We start from the raw sequence: 22941 nt of genomic DNA, 5'->3' as shown, positions 1-22941 counted from the left end.
AAAGATCAGTAGACAAAATGACTGTAGAAGTCAATATACAGTACCAGTTTTCCTCACTTTTTTTTTGGAATGATATTCTCTTATTCAAGAAAGGGCTAGAAAGACGCTGAGGATATTTGAGGAAAAATAAAGGAAATAGAGAAAAATAGAGAAGGAAGAAGAAACCTGAGGAAGAACATGACATAGAATGTGAAATCTTAGAGCACAGGAAAGAGAAAGTCAAGTTTATGTCAAAACCATGATATTTCAAACACATTAAACCACACAGAATTCCTCTGGACTTAATATAATAAATTCAGCTCCGAAACTAAGTACTCCGCTAACTAAATATACGCAAACAAAAATTATCTGCCCTGGATCAGATATGCCCTCCAAAACCAGTGACAATCTTCTGCACACTCAAAGGAAAACAAAGCTGTGTGATAACATGGTTTTTCATTTAAACATTCCATGTGATTAAAATAGACAAGAATGGAAAAGGAGAGTCATATCATGTGTGCACAAAAAAAAATACACTCAAATGATTAAAATAGGCTAAAATATTTTCACACAGGCACAAACACATTTTTACTTCCACCCACATATGGAAAGGTATGTCAGATGGGGTAGGGAGACTACAGATGTATGCAAAAATATCCGAGACAGTCTCCTTGAGCTATGTAAGATACTTAGCCACATACTTAGTTCCATCCTGACTTAACTTCAAAACATCCATTGTTTCCAGTTAGATGGTTTCTTTTCCCTGTGAGGAAAAATATTTAACTCATCCTTTTGGCAACATTCACACACTAAGGTACACTCTCTGCCAGACTGTTCCTTGATATACCCAACAGTCCTTCAAAAATAATTTCTAAGTTAGAGTGGTCAGCATACAATACCTTCCAAAGTGCTGCAGTTCCACCTTAGAGCTTCCACCAAATTATTATTTGTGCAAAACACAACCCAAAGATCCTTTGTCCTATCCTTTCCTAGCCACACCTGCTCGTCTTGCACTATGTTTCATAATCTTCGGAAACATGTTAAAACCACTGGAATGGAATAGAAGTAACCTGTCAAAATTTCAAATAAACTTCTACATTAGCTAATTTTTGATTGGGAAAGAGCAGGGGAAAGGCAAAGCCACACAGAAAGAAATCTGTAGCCTTAATTGACTGAGATTTCAGCATGAGTTCCAGTAAGCTCTGCCTGCACTCCAAGCAAGACAGATGATGGCATTGAATCAGAAATCATACAACATTACATAGATGTCAACAGTTTAAAAGAAGCATGCTGCATTAAGTTTTTTATATCAGATGCACATAATTCTTCAACAAGATATTGCTAGCATCTCATATACCACTAACTCATTACTCAGAACAGCAAAAGAGCTGGAAAAATCTCTTGGTGGCAGAAAAAAAGCCAGTCAATGAAGGACATACAAAGGGAAGTGGCACAGAAATGGCTCTGCTAAATGTTAGCAGATTCTATTATTATTTCTGTAATCTTCTGAATGCTGTATTCAGCATTTTTTTTTCTTCTGTATTAACAACTTTAGCTAGACAAAATTTTCCTCTGTGGTCTATGGCAATCAACTGCGATGGTTTTGGCTGGGGTAATTTAGTTCACAGTAGGTAGTATGGGGTTATATTTTGGTTTTACATGTTAAATTAGTCCCTTGACAAAGATGATTAACACATGAAGCAATCTTTATGGCATGCATGCATACACAATCTCCTCTAAAATTAAAAGATTTCAGTGAAGGTGAATTTTTTTAAGCTTTTCCCACGAATTCCAGCAGGCTGTACAAGACATTGGGAGGGGACACAGCCAGGACAGCTGACCCCAATGGACCAATGGGATGTCCCAATATCCCATAACATGACATCATGCTCAGCATATAAAGCTGGGAAAAAAGAAGGAAGGAGAAGACATGCAGAGTGAAGGCATTTGTCTTCCCAAGTCACAGTTACATGTGATGGAGTCCTGCTTTCCTGGAGATGGAGATGGAGATGGAGATGGAGATGGCCTGCTCATGGGAAGCAGCGAATGAATTCCTTGTTTTGCTTTGCTTGCATGTGAGGCTTATGCTTTTCCTATTCAACTGTCTTTCCCTCAACCCATGAGTTTTCTCACTTTTACCCTTATGATTGTCTCCACTATCCCACTGTGGGGGAAGTAACTCTGTGTTCTGTGTTCAGTTGCCAGCTGGGGTTAAACCACAACAGTTGCACCTTTTCTGTATCTTTTGTATCCTTTCCTAAAACTCAAAAATCTGAGAATTAACTACACAGCATCCTCCTCAATGTGTCACAACTCTTTCTGAATAAACTGGTCCACAATTAAGCAAACAAATCTACTATGTTTATGCTCTCACAAACAGATCTTCTTGACAATTCAGACACAATTACACACATTTGACGTACACACCTGATTCAAGAAAGCCATACCCTTCTTAGCCTGTAGCTGCTTTTGTGTGTAATCTTTGCTACTGCACAGCTGAAATGCCATTTCACTGCTTTTTAACATTTTGTTCCACTTAAACTGATAGACGCTAAAATACTTTGAAGCAATCATGAGCTACTTCACAGTACCTGACTGTGCATAACTATAATTCTACAAGGGAATTTAAGAGCTCAGACACTCATTTTTGCTTTTAATCTACACTGTTTTTTGACCTGTGAGAGCTTATGTTCAATGAAGGTTACATACTTGCAGCCACATCCTATGAAAATATTGCAAACTGACTGCACAAGTAGAAACAGGAAGAAGAATATAATTAGAGATCTACAAGAAGTTTATAACTCACAATTTTATAAAAAATAATAATTATAGAATATTTTAATTCCAAATCTGAGGAAGCAGCAAGAATCTATAAAAAACCCAGGATGTTACTTCAGCAGAAAAGATGTTGCAACCATACACAATTCTAATGCAATTTTATTATTGTGCTATATTAACATCTGGTTATAAAGTTTCTGATAAAAACACTGAAAAGCCACAGTGCAAAGCCCCAGTTTTTACAAGTGTTCCACAAGAACTTACAGCCAGAATGTTACGCAATATAGACAATCCTTTGATTGTCACGTGTATATACAAAATGTCAGCAATAAAATCTAGTAAATCTAAATAATCTTTGACAAAGTATGCTTTAATTGAAGGATTTTATTCTCCTAGTTACCAGTTATCAAAAAAGCCTTCCTCTGAAATCTTTAATTTAATAATTTTTCCCCTTCCTAACAACATACCTATTTTTCTTTCTTAGTAAGAATGAATGGCTTAAATTTTAGTTATTTTTCTTATTTCCTAGTGTTCCAGTTGTGTTTGAGATAACTCCTTTTGTTCAGTTTGCACTCCACATAGCACTATGGCATTCTATAATTTTTTTATATGAAAGCAGTACAGAAACCAGGAATTCACGTGTAGCCAAGGTGCCCATTTAATATTTCTAGGACAGAGATTTTTCTTTAAGAGATTGGTCAAAAATTACACTGTGTTTGCTAAAATGAAATTCATATACTTGATAAAACATATTTTTTTTCCAGTTTTGAGCATAATGCTTACACCCTTTAAGAGTCTTATCTTCAAATTTTAATCTAAACCTGATCATGGAAAGAAATACCATAAAGACAAGACTGAACCAGAAACACTGACTAGAGCAGATGTTTAAAGCCATGGTCTTCAGAAAAAAAAGCTACAAAACCCTTCGATCACTATCAAGACTATCACACAATCTTTGTTACTCTTTGAGCCTCCATTATTACAATGCATTTTAATAAGAATTTTTGAGAAAATAAATCCTTTTAATTTTGAAAGTAGTCAATATACCTGAAATTATACATGAATTTGATTTAGCACTTTGCTAGCACAAAGAGCAAATTATTCTCCTTTTTCCCTTTTCTCAACAGGATGACATGCCTTGACAAGAATAGGCCTCCATTAAGAACAATGCATTCATTTTGTTACATGACAGAAATATTGTAATCATTTCTGCTACAAAATCTGAAAAGCAAATTCTGTAACATTTCTCTAAATTCTGAGGAAATAGGAACATAACTGAAATGCACTGCTAGTATTAAGATATGAAATTCTGCTCAAATGACAATAGCTGCAGACTATTGAATCATTTAATTAATATACAATAAATAAATCCATTTTGTGTAAGTACATCTTTTACATATTATAAACACTCACTTCCTGTAATGGTTTGAACCAGGTTTTCCCCCTGAAGCTAAAAGTGGTAACCTCCAGGGGGTGGTGACCCTTGGGGTTTGACCCAATCAGTGCTCCTGAAAAACATAAACATATCTCTCTGGACCGGAAAAGAAGCAGTGGTACTTGTTGAAGAAGTGGTGGCCATGTTGTGAACGCCACGAGGAAGGGGCTCAGGGCCCCTTGGGGGCTTTGCCTCCCCCCAGCCCCGGCTCGGGGGCTATGGGGACTTGGAATGGTGTTGAACTGGGCTAAGTGCCTGAGGCTGAGAAGTTGGAGGAGTTTTCTCCACTGTGAGTGGGCAGACGGAGCAGCAGTAGAGACAGCAGCGTCCGAAGAGCAGTGGCAAAGAGCCAAGCAGATAAGAAGAAACAGCAGAAGCCGGTATGCAGCCAAGGCAGACACAAAGTTGTCTGAGGAAAAGGAAAGCAGCAGCAGGAAGAGAACCGAGCTAGCAGCAGGAACAGAGTTTCAGGGGGTAAGAACTAAACAACCAACACCCCCCAAACTCCCTGGAGACTCCTCCGAGAGAGAGGAGGATGATTGGACTCACTTGAAAGAGTCTTGGGGTGCAGTATGCACTGCAGAGAGGAGCTAAGAAGCTCTGGCCTTCTGAGGGCTAAGCCAGGACGGCCAAAGGAATGTGTGTGTGGGGTGACCTTGGGCCCCCCCCAGAGAAGCTGGCAGCCATCTTGAGGCAGAGCACAGAAGCTCGGTATAGGGGCTTGAATTCCCCTGAGGATACCAGACCGTCACGAAGACCCCTGTGCTTCGTGATATGACCGTGGTGCAGCAACCTTGTCTGGGGTTATGCAGTCCACAGAAAGACCCTTCGTTTGGCGTCGAGGGGCCAAGAGAGGCTTGGAGGCCTCCCTCGTATGGATTGGCAAGGATCCAGCTTCATGAAAAGACACAGAAGCAACTGCTTCATGAAAAGACACAGAGAGCCTGCTGCCTAGAGAGACCTGCTGCTGAGAGACTGGAAAGGGGTCTTTTCTTCTTCTTCTCTCCTGGACTTTTATTTGGAGGGAGAAGAGATTTGGCCCACTGTAAATATTATTGTCATGGTAGAGATAGATATAGAGTTAAGATAATATGTAATGTATTATACTATTTATTTGTTGTATAGTCCTGTAATATATTCCTTTCCCCCCATATTGAGTCTTGTGTTTTTGTCTGGAAAACCCACCTCACATGGGGTTGAGATGTGGGAGGGGGGCTAGGGATCAGGAATTGGATTTTGAGGCTTTTCAAACCATGACACTTCCAAACTGTGAGTTCAATTTTCTTAAAGAAAATTACAGATTTATTTCATCATTTAAAAATACATGTAATTAGACTTTAATTAAAATCACAAGAATTGCAGCTTTGGGCCAAAAACCAACACACAGAGATCACGACTGCCAGGTGCTTCTCAGCATTCCTACAGAATATCTGGCCAAAGCCTTTGAGTATCATGCAGGTAACTCAGATATCTTCTTTGGAGCTACAGATCTAGCCAGGGTAGAGTTGCAAAAGTGAACTTCAGCTTGCTTTGGCAAAATAAAGCAAAGCCAAACGAAACAGCAGAAAAACCAACCAACACTAAGGGGAGCCAAAAGCCAGGAAAACAACTTTCGGTTACCTTTGCATGGATAATTGTACATTAACTAATTATTAAGGGAGTCATTGTCAGTTCTGTGATACTACTAAGAAGCTGAAACATGAAGCATATAGATTGTTTATGCTTCCCATCTTCAAATTGGTTCAGTGACTGAAAAATTAGGGTCACATCAGATTTTATGAGTGCATTTTCATGAAAAGAACCTCTCTAACTTAAATTTGTAATTCTTCCCCATTTCTTTATATGTCTAACTCATTAACATACACATATCTTGCAAGACAGCATCAGATCTCCCTAAACTTATCATATAATTTGCAAACTTATTTATCTACATTAGAAGCACAACTAAGAAATATCTATTTTTTTTTCTTTTAACACTTTTCATTCATCTCAACATTTATGGTCCATCATTCTCCCATGTACACGAAAGGTACAAAGCCACATCACAGAGGATGCAAATACTAGCACTATATTAGCACTAGTGAAACAGTGGCAGATCTCCAGAGTGAATCAGTTGGTGATCAGGATCTGAAGCATATATTTGGGGGGAAAGCATTATTTCAGGCTAGAAATAATGGTTCTGAAAACTGAGAGCCCTCCCATAAGAGTTGTGCATGTTCCTATTTTGTTTCAGCTGAAAGGAATAAAGTGAATCCTCAGAGACTGCTCAGTGGTGGAGGCACAGCATCCTAATGGCACCGGGCAGACTTGCTTTAAAGGTGTATTTCTGATCCAAATGAAAACATTAATGCAGATACACCTAAATAAAAATGGCATTCCTTATTTTCTTGATTATTCTCTTTTCTAGTAGTCAAACTGAAGCATATTCACAACTTCACACAGATTTCTTCAGCATAAAAAAATGTATTTCAAAAAATTTAAAAACTTCCACAACATGAGGTCAAAGATTTTAAAAATTTAAAATACATCTAATACAGTTAAAATAGCATTTCTACTTACAAAGACCTTGGGTATGCACTGAGGTTACCCAGGGGCTTTACATACCAGTCAATCCATCAATAACAAACTGAAGAACATTATGCACATATTTTCTGAAAGATTATAAATAAATATGAGAGATTTTTCCATTAAAGAAGTCACTTGCAGATATCTTTTTTAATGCCCTCAGTTTTTCTAATTTAAATTCTATTATAACAGTATCATTAAAATTCCAAGCAGGCAGATTTGGTCTACATGAAATGGGGCATGGGACAGGCCTTTTGTGACACAATTAAGACTGTTCTTTCAAGGGCAATGTCTCAGAAGGTGAACACTAATTTTACTAATACGGTAAAGGAGGATGAATGACTGTGGGAAGGAAGGAAAGCAAAAACAAACCAAAAAGCATAACTTTTTTTTCTGTGAAGTTCTCTGCCATATTTAACTTTCAATTTCTAAATAGGTTATTACAGGGACAGCAATTTGCATAAAAAGATTAAAGATTGCACAAAATGACAAAGACTGCTCTGCAGTTATAAATCGAACAAAGAAAAACCAGTCATTGCAGATGTCAAATGAATTTTAAGGAAACGATCAAAGACATTTTGGTAATAGTACATGATGCATAAATTACCCCCAACACTAGGTGTCAGAGTGCATATGCTATTTTTGAAAACAACTTAAAATGTCTTTACTTTCCTGTATGAAAGCCAGAGCTCCAAGGAAATTAAAAAGCAAAGCTCATAACACTCTTTCTCTTCATTCTGAAATACTTCTTCAGAATACATCATCTAGTTTTTGTCAGATGGGAGAACTAAAATCACCATAAAATCATAGCTCAGAGCAAAAGCCATTACAAACCAAAACAATTTAAATATTTTTGAGAACAGCTGGTCTAAAGAAATTCAAATCATGTAGCTAACATCAAAATTTTGTTGAACACGGGCTTGAGACCAGTCTTAAAAAAATAAATCAAGAAGGTTTACCTATAGTTAAGATCCAGAGACACAAGTGGAGTTGGCATATGAACGAAATATCAACTAAATAGATACTAATTGCAAAAATACTGGAAGAAGTCAAGGAGGCTCTTAAAACACTTATATAGTTTAACACTTATCCCTTTTCATTTTCCTCCTGAAAGACTTTCTGCAATAGCTTCCTGATTAAAAAGGGAATTTTTATTTTAAATTTTCAATTATGTTGGAGTGTCAGTACCTTTTTCTGTGTCCATATAACTTATTTTTGAGATATAAAACAGAGACAAAAAGGAGTTGTCATTAGTCTTCCAAATTTCATGAGACTGTCACCACTTATAGAACACTATTATATAATAGAAATTTCTTCCTTTATGGAGGGAAGAGCAATGAACTACTACTTTGAATTACTTAGTATTGAAATCCAAATGGGAAACCAAAGAAAAAGTAGGAGGATACTTTTTAAGATGTTGAATGCCATTCTTTCAAGATAGCAAAAATTTATTACAAGGATCAAAATGGAGAGTAATTTTAAATTAATATACTGCACACAGCTGAAAAGGTTCAAAAAGCTCAGAAACAGAGTCACAAAATGAGCAAAAATGAAAAATCTTCTGAGAAGTTGCACAGGACTATATTTGAAATAACAACAGAAACACCCCAAAATTATTTTCAGTTAAATAAAGTTCTTGGAATGTATGCATTACCTTAACAACAGGATTCAGCAGAACAACACCTGATTTCTTTGTAATGACTTGCTTTGTTGTGTAATGATGTTCTATGAGCTGAGGAATAGTTGGAAAACCAGTTCCTTCAAAACGATATTGATTCTGTAAAGACATAAAAGGGAATAATTATTTCTCTACAAGCAATATTTCTAGCAAGAAACTGCAAAAGTGCATCACCAAATTTTCCCAACTTGTAAGAAAGCAATGCTCACTTTTACAGAATTAAATTCATTTTCTGATCTTTAAATAGTATTTCTACTGACTTACAAGGAATGACAGTCAGGAAGATGACAAATTAATAAATGCTAAATTACTGCATCACTCATTTAAGGCAGCATGATAAAATGACTATTTAAACTCTTAATTTAAATAGATAGGACAGTTAAACTTAAAACTATGACATACTGAAATAAAAATATTCTAAACCAGAAAAAACACCACCTTCTGAATTACTTCAAGTTCTAAGAATAGTGACAGCAAACTAAAAAATCTGACAATAAAATAAACAGGAGGCAAGTAATACTGTCTTAATCTGATCTTACTGCATTTATAATATTTGAATTAATAAATACCTGGCACAGAGTATACAATACATGATTGGTCTTTAATCAGGAGTATAAACCTGAAGAGTCTAAAGCAGCTAAAGATAAAGGCAAGTCAGGCATGTGATTCAAAGAGAAGTATGGTGAAATATAAGAAAGCCTTGTGCTTTCACAAAACTCAGCATCTACAGTTAGAGAGCTCTTCCCACAAGTAGCTGCCATAAGCCAGCCTGACAATGAACAAGTACTGCAATTAAAAAAACTCAAAAGCACAGATGGTGATTCAAGTTCATTTACACAACTGGGCAATGAAAACCTCTACCACTGGCATGCAGATGGTTTTCTTTCTAACCCCCAGGGTTAAATTCCTTTCACAGTGCATTTTAAGTTTATTGTGTTTCTTGAGGGTTAAAACATTACCTTCCTGAAACATGTTGTTGCTTTTAGTAGACAGCTTGGTCATATCACCTGCTTTTAACATTCATGGATCTCCATCATAAAATCTTTCCATGGACTGAATACTTTGTGTTGGTATTTTGTTGCTTATTAAATAATGACTACAATTCGATTGACCACTAACACTAGTTCCCATTCCTTTCAAATAAGTTCCTTCATAATTCTGTGCTGATGATCCAAAACACCTGATGTCCGAAGTGTCTCCTCAGCACAACAGCCACTACTGCCCATGATTTCCTCATCCCAGACCCAGCCACATGCCCATCTGCTGCCATTTATGTAAAACCCTCAGGGCAGACAGCGTCCTTTGATTCTGTGTGTTTACACTGCATCGTGACCGTTATTAAAATCACTAACAAACAACAATTTTACAATGCCACAGCCTCAAGCAAGCAGAAGCGAAGACAACAGTTGCCTTGAATGGACAGCAGTGAATTAATTCAGCCTAAAAGCTGAATGATAAAGTAATTTATCACACATAGTTATATTAAGATTAGATTTCAAAATAAGGGTAAAACTAGAGAGAGAACACTTATGCAACTAAAGGATCACTGTTAAAACAAATGTCCCACTCTCATCTTCAGTGCTTGATTCAGAAGAAAATATGGGGGTCTGCCAGTGATCCAAGAGTGTGGTTTCACCAGTCACAGAGACCTGATTCCACATTTTTCATATCTGTGCAAACAAACAAATCCCTTGCACTACACTCTCCTCCAACATCCCTACCAAAATGATTTGCTCAAAATTACTTCAGTCACATCAAGAATACAATGCGCGTTTATATCTGCTGGGTCAGATCAGAGAGCACCAAGCATCTTGTAAGATTCTGTGTGTCTATGTAGAGGTAGTTTTATTGCTTATTTTCTCATTCAGCACTCTGATACATCAAAATACTTTAAGGTCATAAAATCAAAATAAAATAAACACTGACTATGTGCAAATGTTCACTTCCACAAAGAAAACAGTAGGTGAGAACTAATGAACACTCCAGCCATGACAAGTGTCCATAATCATTGATCCTATAGAAGCCTTCCAACCTCTATGAAGTTTGAAAAATATTACTGCCTCTCATTAAAAGGAAATAGAGCAGGTACACAATATTGAGTTCCCCAGGCATGCTGCATCTGCTGGGGATTTAGACAAGGAAATTCCCTCAGTGTAAATATCATTATGTGATTGAATGTGAGTATTTTTTTGTATGTGGGAGACTTTTATTACAAGACACTGAAGAGACAGCATTACTGAATCATAACTGAGAATGATTTGCTGCAATGTCACACTTCAAGAAAAATTTCCAGTTATGTTATGTGAAATGTCACATTTTTAGTAAGTTTAAAATTCTGAAAGGTAAAAAGAAAAATATATACATTAAAAAAACAAGTAATGCATTAAGTAGAATAAAAAGAAATACACTGGATAAAGGCATATAACAATATAACATACTGCTAATTCAGTCACCAATTTTTCTTAAGTTAGAGCAATAAGGGCGGTCAATTCTGGTCCTTAGAAGCATATACACTGTGCAACATCCATAAGCGTTTGTGTTATACTGAAAAAAACAGTAACCATAGGGCTAAAAAGAACATAAGCCCCTCTAGTGCAGCAGAGACTTCAATTCCCAACTGTATAAAACCAACACTGATTACTTTCTTCTCCATAACTGTTTCCATTCTTCAGGAAGATTCAGCTGAATCTTTATTGTCTGAATTAAAAGTAGTCTAATTGGCACCGACTATGTAAATAGGTTTAAAAATACATAAAGGTACATGCATAAATTAATAGTAACAAGTTCTAGATTTCAAAACATAGACAGAAATATCTTGTCTTTTCAATAATAAAAATATCAATAGGATAAAAGAAATTGAATAACCTGATACTTCACATTTTTCCTTTGTTTCCCAAAATGACCTTTTCCCCTGATTTCAGCACTGATGGAAATATTTCCCACAGCTTTTGTATTTTCATATAAAGGCTAAATCCATTTGCTATAGTAAACTACGTAGGTCCTAAGTTGAATATTCAGTACTATATCAGAGACGTACATCAGCATATTGTATGATAAAGTGTCTCCGTTGTCCATCTGAAAACACAGAAAGGACATATTCACCAGGTTTCCCGTGGCTCTCTCGCACCAAGAAGTCTCCTTGCTGTTTTAATAGCTCCTGGGCTTCTATTCTTGGAATTGCACCATGATACCAGTCTTGCTCAGACAATGGTTTCTCAGTGGTTGAGATTACATCAAAGAACTTGGGAAAAAATTGAAGAAAAATGTTACTATATTAGTAAATTTTCAGAGTTTATTTTTACATGAAAAGTATCATGAACAACAATAAATTCTATTTCTGTACCTAAATTATGTATTTCTATTAATAAACACCATCAAGGCTCTTACATTTACAAAACAGTCATACTGATCACTTTCTTTTCAATTACCTGAAAAATTAATGTATCAAAAGCAGAAGTTTATGGAAATATCCATAAAACCATGTAATATTTTTCACTTGGCCTGCTGTTTCTCATAAGCCACAATGACCAGCTCTTTCTCACTCATTCTGACATGCCATTAATAACAATTGAAAATGAATAATTTCTTTATTCAGACAAAAACTTTCAAACAGAAAATCATAATAAACTGATTTATACAAAGCATATGAAATGAATGAACTGTTTTCACAGAATTTATCACTTCATTCCCAAATCAATAAATAAGCATGAGACATTTTTCGTAGCAGGTACACTGTAGTGCAGAATATACACCTGGATGTACTGTCCTTATGAACACTATGATATAGAGCTTCTGAAGACACAAAGATTTTAAGAAATTATTTTCACTATCTGGAAATGGCTATAAGCTGAAGCTAATGGTTATATGTGGAAGTTAGTGAGTTTTAAACTATGATTTCACACATTAATTTTAACATGCTTACATCACTTAAGAAAACGCAGAGGAAAACTTTGTATTTTGTCAATGACTACTTCAGATTTATTTGTTATGGGTAGGAAGACAAGCCCTTGCTTAAGCTGTATGTCATACATGACCATTGCCAGAGCTCATAGAAATTCTCACAGCCAGGGTGGTAAAGCTCTGAACAATGTAACTGTGCTGTGAGTTGAACAGGCATGTTGCATGTGTCCCAGGCACGCCTCCTAACCCACATCTAGGTAACAGCATGAAGATCCACATCTCAGTGATGGACAATCAAATGTATAGCAAGGACTATGTAAGAAATTACAACAGCTTGAACACAGTCAGTGTGCACAGTCAGAGTTTTTAGGAGCAAAAGCTGTACTCCCAGGCTCTGTGTTCATAAGCACAATGAACTGCTAAAAAGCGGAGATATTGATTGGCCAAGAAGGTAGTCAGACATTTCAATGCCATAAATAGTTAAATACATCTCACATGAGAGCTGTCTACCACCGTTAACATTTTCTTTCAGAAATTCCTAAAAGAAAAAAATAAGCTTTCAAAATGTTAGATGACATTATTTACTTGAACGTTTATTGTTCAAAGACACTCAGTCTGACTTGAAAGAAAACCCAGGCCTCTGTTATATTCAGGGGTTCAAAGCAGCAAACCCTTTACCACAGAAACATATTTCTACTTGAGAGGAAATGTTTCCAAGGATAAAAGGACAGTTCAGGGTCACTAAACTACTTCATGTCTTCACAAAGGAAGGCTAAAACAAAAAATAAATCTGACATGCAATTCATTTATTGCTTCCTTCAGGATCACATTCCAGAATAAAACATCTTAAAAGTCTTTGTAACAGAGAAAGAGCTTATGGAAGAAAAACAGAGCATTTTAGACATTGTTAACTATCATGTTGTCTGTGACACTATCATCAATCTTCCACCTCTTTGAAATTTGATTAAATTAATATTTATTACTTTAGAAGAAAACAAAGAAAATTCCACAAAGTTTCCTTTGTTGATTGTTCTCTACCTTATATTACCTTTGCTTTTTGTCATAAACTATGGGACAATTAAAATCAAGGTGGTTTTTCTGACAACGTAAGCAGTAATTATTTGTGTTTGGAGTGTTATTAAAATTGCACTACTTTTATGAACAAGTCTTCTGACTCTAACATATTTTCTACATGATACAATATTCACCCTGACTGGTTATGGAATCAAACATGGCTGAAAGCCCAGAAAGAACAGTACAAATGCAAGATACATAACCTCTTAATATTGATTTCAACTCAGTTTATACCACTATAAGTGGCAATATTTCTACTGTATTTTATAGTTAGCATTAAAGGAAAGGTTAATTTTTAAGGAAAATACAGGGGAAAAAAGCCATCTGCACAAAATTAAATTCCTACCCCTTTTCTTTAAACTCTATTGATTTTAAATATCATCAAGCAACTTAATATCACTAATTAGATACCTGAAAAAACAATATTTTACAATTTCATTTGGAGGATGGGATCTCTTGCACATTGGTATGTACACTTACAGAAGCACTTTGTGCATTAACAGCCTAAATGAAGAAATATTTTTCTAGGATTTTTGTTGTTAATTTGTAAGAAAGCTAAAGATAAAAAATTAACAAAATCATACAGAAGGAAAGGAACTCAGACTGTCAAATTTCTACTCTCCCTCCCAATCCCTCTTTTTTTTTTCCTTTTTTTTTTTTCTTTCAAGATTTCCATTTATTTCCAGATTTCACTCCCAGGTTATTGGGGCTGGTGGGTGTGTCCTTATATACATATTCACACTTTTTCTTCTAAGAGGAGTAAAATGGCCTGATACACTTCATCATGTTTCTCATGGATCTAGTACTGTCCTCTTTACTTACATTGAGCCCATTTCTCTCTCCCTATTTAACAATCCATTGAAACAGCAGTTTTTCTCCAACAGTGAAATGAAGCAGTCCCCAGTTGCTGCCCTTATTTCAAGAGAAAAATTGAGCAAACTGCAGTGTATTATTTCTAACTCAAAAAAAATTACATATTATTCTTGTACTTATACTGCCAGTGAAATAAAAACTATAATGGGGACGAGATGTTATTAAACTAATAGCACGCTCAGTATTGTATTTTCACATATATTCTGAACGCAAATGTTCTGTACTTCGTTATTTTACATCTTTAAGCAAACAAAACATTTTGTCAAGACATTTTTTTCTCACAGCGTAAAAGGGTGGCAGAGATAAAAATGAGAAGGTAAAGCAGTAAATTTAGGTTGATAATTTGAGACAATTCCCTATGCAACATCCTGCCTTTAGATTCTGTGTACCTGGCTCATTCCCACATGCTGATATACCATATGAAACAAACATTAATTCCACATATTATCCTATAAACAATAAAAAAATTATCCTATAAAAAGTAACAGATGTTTGTGTCATGCTCAAATGCCTGAGTACCAAAAAAAATATGCAGAAGGGCAGACACTGACAGTTCTTTCAGTTTAGGTGTAGCACTTCATTTCCAGTACAAGTAAGCTGTCCCCTTTCTTGTATTTTCTCTCCTCATTTGATTAAACTTATATATCCTGCTATTATAGAAAATTGGTTTGCATTTTGTCCAAGAGAAAACTCCTGAATCCCTAGCTTTCTTGTTTTCTCTTCAAACTATACTTTTTTCCTGTATTACCCCATATCTTCTCATTCTGAGAACATGTAAATCATTTCAGTGCCAATACATAAGTAATAGTTAAATTCCTCTCTGCTTTTGGAATTACAGTTTCTCTATGACTTTTTTCAGATAACACACAAAAAACTAGTTTTCCTTAATTCAAACAGACAAAATTCAACATCTCCCACCAATTAAATACGGGATGTTACTTTTAGAATACCATTACATTTAAATTAGATATTGCTCCACTTCTAAAGTTTCAATATACATAAAACACATGATTTGACAACAAGTAGTTAACATCACATTTTAGACTATGCTCTATCAGAGGATCAGTACCAGTCCAAATCTGCTCTGAGATCTCTTTTTTATTATTATTATATACAAATATTTTTTAAAAATTTATATAAAAATAGCAAATTCTTTCATGTATGTTAATATTACTTCATAATACACCTTCAATAATTACTTTGTATACTTTGTTGATGGATAATAAGCTTTAAGTACCAGTTTATATATTTAGCAATTAAGCATGGTTATGTAATTGTCAGTGGGAAACAGATGAGCAGCTGAAACATTAGTAGCTAAGTACTAATTTGTGAAGCAAATTTTAGCTGTATATGCATGGTTAGCTTTTCTAACACACAAGAAATAGCTAAATCTAAACACAAAGCAAAACTGAAAATTGAGTGGTTTATATATTCTGACTCTGAAGTCATGTAGGTGTCATTTAAGCAAAAGATAATCAAGATTACAGTTGTTATTCAGATTTTACTTTCTGACTTAAATGACTCAAAGCTCATCTTACTTCTCCCAAATGTATTCCAAGGTTTCGCCAATGCTACCTACCATCTATCTACAGCCAGGTTTACACCAAGTTCCATGGAATTAACAGAGATATACATTGGAATGAAAACCAGAATGTTGGCACATAGCTTATTTAAAAGGACACTTTAGGCCAATTGAAATTTTGACATTGACTTCTCCTGATTTAATAAAAACGCTTTATTTTGATCCTCCTCTTGAGAATTTTTGTCTTCCGATTTTTCTCTGAAGCAGTTTTAGTCAGAGGAACTGCTTTTGTTTTGTGGTTTGTGGGGGTTTTGGCTTGTTTTGTTTTTTTTTAATTTTAAGTTTTATAACACACAGAAATAGACAAAGTTGAAGGCTGTGTCTCACCTACATAAAGAACAGAGGTCCAGGAATACACATTTTAGTAGGTTTTTATTATGAAATGCTGAAACTTTATATCAATTAGAAGTCTTATAAAATTAAGATCTTGATACTGTGGAGATTTTGTTTAACTCCAGGATATTTCAATATTTTAGCGAGGTTTTTCCTGTTACTTTTCAAATATGTCAAGCAGCTTTCACATTTTTCATAGGAAAAGCCTTCCTGTCCTAATTTTATCCCATCATATTTATTTTTCCATTCCTTCATTCCTATATACAATTTTGTTCTGTACACACGTATATTTATATATATGTACATATGCAATTGTAATCTCTTCCGCACATTCTGAATATTGTTTAGCTTAAACACAGTTTACTGCATCTTTTCATGGATCTTTGGCTGCAATCCTGAGCACAAAATAGAAGATCCATTGTTTATACAGTTTTCTCAAGAATGCTATTTTGAGCTAATATTTCAGGTGACAAGATCACAATTAAAAGGCAGTTTTAAACAGTTTTTAAAACTCTGCCCAATTTTTTTGTTGAGGGTTTTTTTTTCTTTTGTTTGGTTTTTTTTTTTTAGTTTTGGTTTTTATGTTAGGAGGATTGGGATGATCACATGTTCCACTTGGAGAAAGAAGAAGAAGACGGTTTATAAGTAAAATTTGACACGTCCCTAAGTAGGTGCTCAAATATTCTCACTAGTCTTGCATTCTCCATATGAAACAAACAGTGGAAATACAGAAGCAAAAAAAACCAGAAAGTTTCTCCAACCACTACAGAATCTGAATAAAAGCCAACTATAACTAAGAGATACTCAACAATTATTTTTTGTGGGGACTGAAGCAAGATCTGTAATACTTAGTTACTTAAATAGCACCAGCAGTAGTAGTAGCAGTAGCAATAATAACAAATATGGGGAATTACTGCAACCATTTGTAAAATATGCATGACTACCTATCATAAGACAGTGCATTTCAAGAAAATCAGCCTCACTGGGAAGAGTACTCTTAAAATTATAGCACCAGTCTGAGAGCTGCCAAGAGCACACTTTTTCCCTGAAATGCAGCAAGTTGTTCTGACACATCATTATGCCATGATGTTATCATATATGCTGATCAATCAGAATAGTGTTTTTATAACATTATTTTAATGTAATTTTTGTCCATTTAGATAGAAATGAATGTTTAAAAAAAACAAAAAAATTCTACTTAAGATGTAAAAATAACAGATTGTATCCCAACACTGTATTATTGATACTACTTACCGATGATGAGCCCAACATGGATTTTGGAGACCTTATAATTCCCGCTATGGAATGACGTATGGTGTCAAATCTTGAGACTTTGTCCTTCTTATCCTAGTAGAAAAAGAAGAATCGCCAGTGAAAACAAGCAAACCTGCATGATAATTGATTTAATGGAGAATGTGCCATGTAGACTTCTGAATTTAATTTAAATAAAAGACACGGGCTAAGCCTCTACTGATACAAACCTGTAAGTGTCAACATCAGCTGGATTAAGCTACTCAGATCAACTTATCTGCTGAGAAATTCTCTATTTCCATAACTATTTTGTGCAATTATTTTAAGTATAAAGAAAACCAAAATTCTGTTACACTTTAAATGCATGGGACATAATTCTCAGTTCTCCTGAAATACCTGTCATTTTAAAAGGACAGTGATTTGAAAACATAAAATAAAAACCTCTCACATAGTAAAAACCCCCTGCATGTGTATATTAATATATGTTTAGGGTTTTTTTTGCTTTTATTAACATGTTCTTCTCTAACAATAGACTACTTGTAAATATCAGTACCTATCAGTGCAGGCTCTAGGATACACTTCTTTTCTGGCACTGCTGTAAACCGTAAGAGCAGCCACTATCTGGATTTAAAACTCTGAAAAAACAGGGCTCTGAAAACAGAGGGCTCTGCGAAACAGCCTTCAAGGACCTCTAGTTCAGCATAAGTCAATGTAAATTCCAAGGTCTCATAACCTGACTTAGTCCAAAGACTGTATATTTCTTAATCTCTTACTATCAGTCCTCAAAATTAATAACACTCTTAAGAAAAAGAATGCACTTTTAACACTGAGAAACTAACTTTATTGCTTGTAAATTACCCTCAGAAACAGCAAAGATATTTTAATGAATTGCAAAGTAAATAAGCCAGAAGTAGAGAAAGCACATATTATCAACCTCATTCTAATTAGCTATAGGTTACCTAAACTGTAAGAAACTGATCATGGAGACAGACTACAACTGTTTGATGGTGTTAAAAAGAAAATTTGCATCCTTCCAAATTTCAGATGTACATCTTTGACAGAAAAAAATGAAAATATGATAATGTAATAAATGCAGCTTCAACTTATTCCAGGACTTCCAAACAACTAACAAAATCTATTCATTCTGTACACTACCAATGTTTGCAAATGATTCCCAAATACAATTTAGTTTACAGGTGTCGTGGTTCAACAGGACATAGGTTAAACATTGTCGTAGCAAAATTCTGCAATTTACTTTAATGCTGTTAAAAAAAGAGTGCAAAAACCACTCAAACTGTGAAAATGGTAATAGGGAGTGTCTCAGTTATGGAAATATTCATTAATCATGTGCCCACTTACCCATCCGTAACATTTTTATTCCTTTTATCAGACTCAAGTAATACCATATGCCAACTAATCTTATATTAATAAAACAACTTTGTGCTGAATCCTGATTTTTATTCTTATAATACTGCTGGAATTAAACTGGTTTCACAAAAAAAAAAAAGAAAAAATCCCATTAATAATCAGAGACAGAGTCTATTTTTGCTTGCATGCTGGTTATGGAATGATCCATTAAGTTTCACACATCTTTTCAAAAGTGAGCCATGAGATTTAGCAGCAATCAAATGTATCCTTATATGACAGGAGAAAATAAGTTACCAAAAGATGCATGAATTCTACTACACTTCCCCTAACCAAACTCAGGAGTTTTCTTTCTATTGGACACTAAAAGTTTGCTTATGTAATGACGACATCAAACTACAACTTTCACCAGTTTCTCCTTAACAAAAAGTATTTTTAACAAGAGGGAGGTTTTTTGACTCAAAGTTCCAGACTCATGGACTGGGCCAACTGAGGACTTTGATAAGCACCACTGAACAATATACAGAGGCAAACAGTTGCATTAAATAGAATGAGTGTTGAAATGTGGATTTAGGGGATAAACTTGGGTTTTGTTCAAAATGTAGCACATGTCCTGTTCAAACTGCAATACATTTATAAATGCTATTTACTATTTCCTAGCACTTCCCCTCTGACATACCGAAACTACTCTGTATTTTAACAACAGTGAAGACTTAGAATTTGTCTGCACAGCAGGCATTATCAAAGACATGACAAACACAACTGTAGCCTGTACTGAGTTTATTTGTTCTATTTTAGAATTTTTAGGGCAACCAGGATAAAACTGAAGAGCAGGAACAGTGATCTTCTGCTGATTTTTTTTTGCCCAGATGCAGGTTCCCTTTGAAGGACCCATTAAATCGTGCAGGAAACCAGTTTTCTCTCAGAACAGTATATTCACTAGTATGAAGAGATTTTTTTTAATGTACGTTAGGTATAATTTTTTTTCCTAAACAAGTATAAGACTACAATCCAGAATACCCCATCTGCCTCTTTTCATATATATATATGTTGTGTGTGTACAATCTTACTAGTTAAATCAGGGTGTTATATTAAGTCCAATTTACAAAATAAAAGCAAATACACATCAGAGCTGTCTTTCAATGATCTCCAACCTAGCTACATAAAATTTGGAACCTCTCAGTCAAGGCCCTCTGAATTTAGCAAAGGATTTAGTAGATGAAAGAATTATCTCAGGGTATTAGGTTACTTAAAATTTCTAAAGGAACCTAACAGAGAGCAGAGACTTTCCATGTCCTCAGGAAGAAAGTTCATTATAATTTCACACAATGCTCATTCCAGCAGACATCAGATGTCACCAACCAGCACAACCATGATGGCTGTGTAGTCACGACACTAGGTTCAAAATCACAAGATGTGTTACTATCAGCCTAACAAATTTGAGATAGACATCGGAAAGGAATTATGAGTTCTGCATCAGGATGCTGTAGAGAGCAATATGGAGCAGTAAGCCTGATAGCATACACAATGCAGCTACTAAAACATATTAGCTGATTCAGTTTCACTTTGGCTTAAATTAATTATTTCCAGAGATTTTAACACAATAGTAGCATGATTTCTTGCTTCCTTTATTTTACACTACACCAATTTCATCATAAAAGCAAACTAATCTGTGGGCCATAATGTTTTATGCAATGACCGAATTACTACAGAATAAATTGTACTTTACCATTAAGAAGCTAGGTGTCACGATTTTAAGCCTAGCTGGAAACTAAGCACCACTCAACTACTTACTCAAACCCTCCTTTCCTCACCACCACACGGAACAGGAAAGAGAATCAAAGTAAAACTTGTATGTTAAGATAAGAACAGTTTAATAATCAAAAATGAAGTAAAACATAGTAATAATGGTAAACATGGAACACTTGAAAGAACACCAAGGAATTCCAGCCACTCCAGACAGCTTCACTCGGGGCCCAGTTAAATGCCTCTATGCTTGGGGCAACAAGGAAGGAAAGAAGAAAGCCATGGACTTCAGGAGAGCAGAATTTGGTCTCTCCAAGGATAACTTATAACAATCAGATTAGAAGAGTTCTCTGACACATTTTACATGCAACCAGTTTTGGACACAGCAGTACTTTAAGTTTTCTGACACAAAACAAGGAATGCTCAAACTCTGTTCCCAGTTGTATACACTTCAGCCAGCCTTTTTGTTCCAGTTCCCTTTTTCCTTCTTAAGAGGGGAAACAATCACCTCAGCTCTTTTCAGGCGATGTCACAGCAAAAGACAACTCCTCTGGCACTCTTAATTTTACTGTCCATTTTTCTCTTCTGACAAGAGACAGAGAGGAAAAATAAAGCACAAGGACCCAAAAAGAAGCAGAGGATTCTGCACTGAAAAACGCAGCTGAAGCACTTGCTCAAGGATTTCCTTGAGGATTTCCTCAACTGCATTTTTATATATGACATGCAGAAGCTCGGCTTCTGTGTTTTCTACGTTCAGTTTGGGGGATCTTGCGCACCATGAGGTCCTGTGCATTTCAATGGATTTTTCACTAGAATTTATGCTCTATGGTGATGCGCTACAACTGTTACCGTCTTGTGGACAACCATCCCTCATTTGCCAAGCATACAGTTCTGTCACTGTGTAAAAACACCGCAAATCTTAAACTGCACAAGAAATAAAATAATATACCCAGAGTGTGACACAATGAAAGTGACAGGCCATACAAGTCATATTCAGAATAATATTTTGAATGAACATGAGGAAGACAAAGCAACAGGGCAAAAGGCTTTGCTTAAATTGAACTGTATAATGTAAAAGCCCAGAACAGTTTTTTAGCTGTATAAATCCAGAAATAATTCTATATTCTAGATATTATTATACAAGAAAAATAGTATATACTCTTTTTAGAAAAGCAATTAAGTAAGAGACTGGAGAGAGATCTAAGATAACTCTAAAACAGAATTAATGATTCTGAGGGACAGGCAAATAGTGAGACTATCTCTACTGATCAGAAGGTGGAAGACTATCAGTAAGAGGGACAAAGGACAATGCAGCATATATTGAATATTCTTAAAACACTAGTCAGATGTATGTATAGTGATATAAATAAGCCTATATTTCAATATTATTCCATTCAAATAAAAAAATGCATCATGAGTCAGATGCAAACCATCTGCACGGATACAGAAGTTGAATGTGGGCTTGCAAACTAAATCGGAGAACCTTCAAAGGAAATTTAGAGGAAATAAGATGAGGACTCTCCAATTGAAAGAGAAAATGCTTTCAGAAGAAAAGATTTCAATTAGAAGAACATAATCAATGATATCTAAAAGACAAGTGTGATAGTACCGTTTCTGTGATGTGGCTGGGGAACTGGTCCTCAGAGATTCTGATGAGAATGATTTCAGCACAGTACAAGGGCTCTAAGATAAAAACAGAAGTGGGGAATTCCAGTAGCTACTGCAAACGATACGTTCAATGAATATACAGATAAAAAAGGCATATCAGACAGTATCTGCCAGTGCAATTAAGATAGTTTTCATAAAGTGAATGCTAGCTTTGTGTTCGAACATACACTTTCCCTGATGAAAAAGGAGCCTGAATAACATACACCTTAAGGCTTCAAATTTAGACAATGGGGAGAACAAGGAACATTGGGTTTTAGGGGGCTATAGACGTAAGATGTGAGAATTAAGTTTTGTGATTTACAAGTAAGACTTCTTCAAAACAGAGAAAATAATTTTCTGAAAATGATCCTCTGCATTAGTAACTTCAGTCGTGGAGATTAAAAGTTACTTAGGGGAGGCCTCAAAAGCACGCAATAAACTTAGACTATGACATTAACTCTGGTTTGGCTATTAATGAGTGGATATACTAACTACAAAAATCTCTGTGTTTTATAGATATTAGCACAATACTAAAAGACATGTAAATGCTGACACACTAAAATGTGAGCATACTGTATAATGTGGCCAATGTCCCTGAATGATTTTGATTTCATAAATAAGATTCATCTCATGCCTCAAATGGCTTTTTGTGTTGTTGGTGGTGAGTAGGTTTTTTTGGTTTTCCATCCATGATAGAACTGAGCATCTCAGAAAGATCATATGTAGAAAACCAGA

At 35.2% G+C, this 22941-nt stretch overlaps 1 protein-coding gene across 5 annotated transcripts in view; it reads right to left on the bottom strand.

The window, feature by feature from the left end:
* Positions 1–22941, bottom strand: part of FER (FER tyrosine kinase) — a 159917-nt gene that overhangs the window by 68069 nt on the left and 68907 nt on the right. For 4 of the 5 annotated variants that reach the window (XM_027671091.1, XM_027671093.1, XM_027671095.1 and 1 more), the window contains exons 11-13: positions 17452–17544; positions 11473–11676; positions 8412–8534 (exon numbers count right to left, since the gene is read on the bottom strand). In XM_027671091.1, the coding sequence (XP_027526892.1) occupies positions 8412–8534; positions 11473–11676; positions 17452–17544 (420 nt within the window). Of the gene's footprint in view, positions 1–6020; positions 6332–8410; positions 8535–11472; positions 11677–17451; positions 17545–22941 lie in introns of those variants that run through there. The other variant, XM_027671096.1, reaches the window with a different exon arrangement.

The sequence above is a fragment of the Neopelma chrysocephalum genome, unplaced genomic scaffold (assembly GCF_003984885.1).
Source record: "Neopelma chrysocephalum unplaced genomic scaffold, ASM398488v2 Primary Assembly neopelma1_97034, whole genome shotgun sequence".
Taxonomy (NCBI): domain Eukaryota; kingdom Metazoa; phylum Chordata; class Aves; order Passeriformes; family Pipridae; genus Neopelma; species Neopelma chrysocephalum.
The sequence above is the reverse complement of the archived record's forward strand: the minus strand, read 5'-3'. Positions and strand labels throughout refer to the sequence as shown.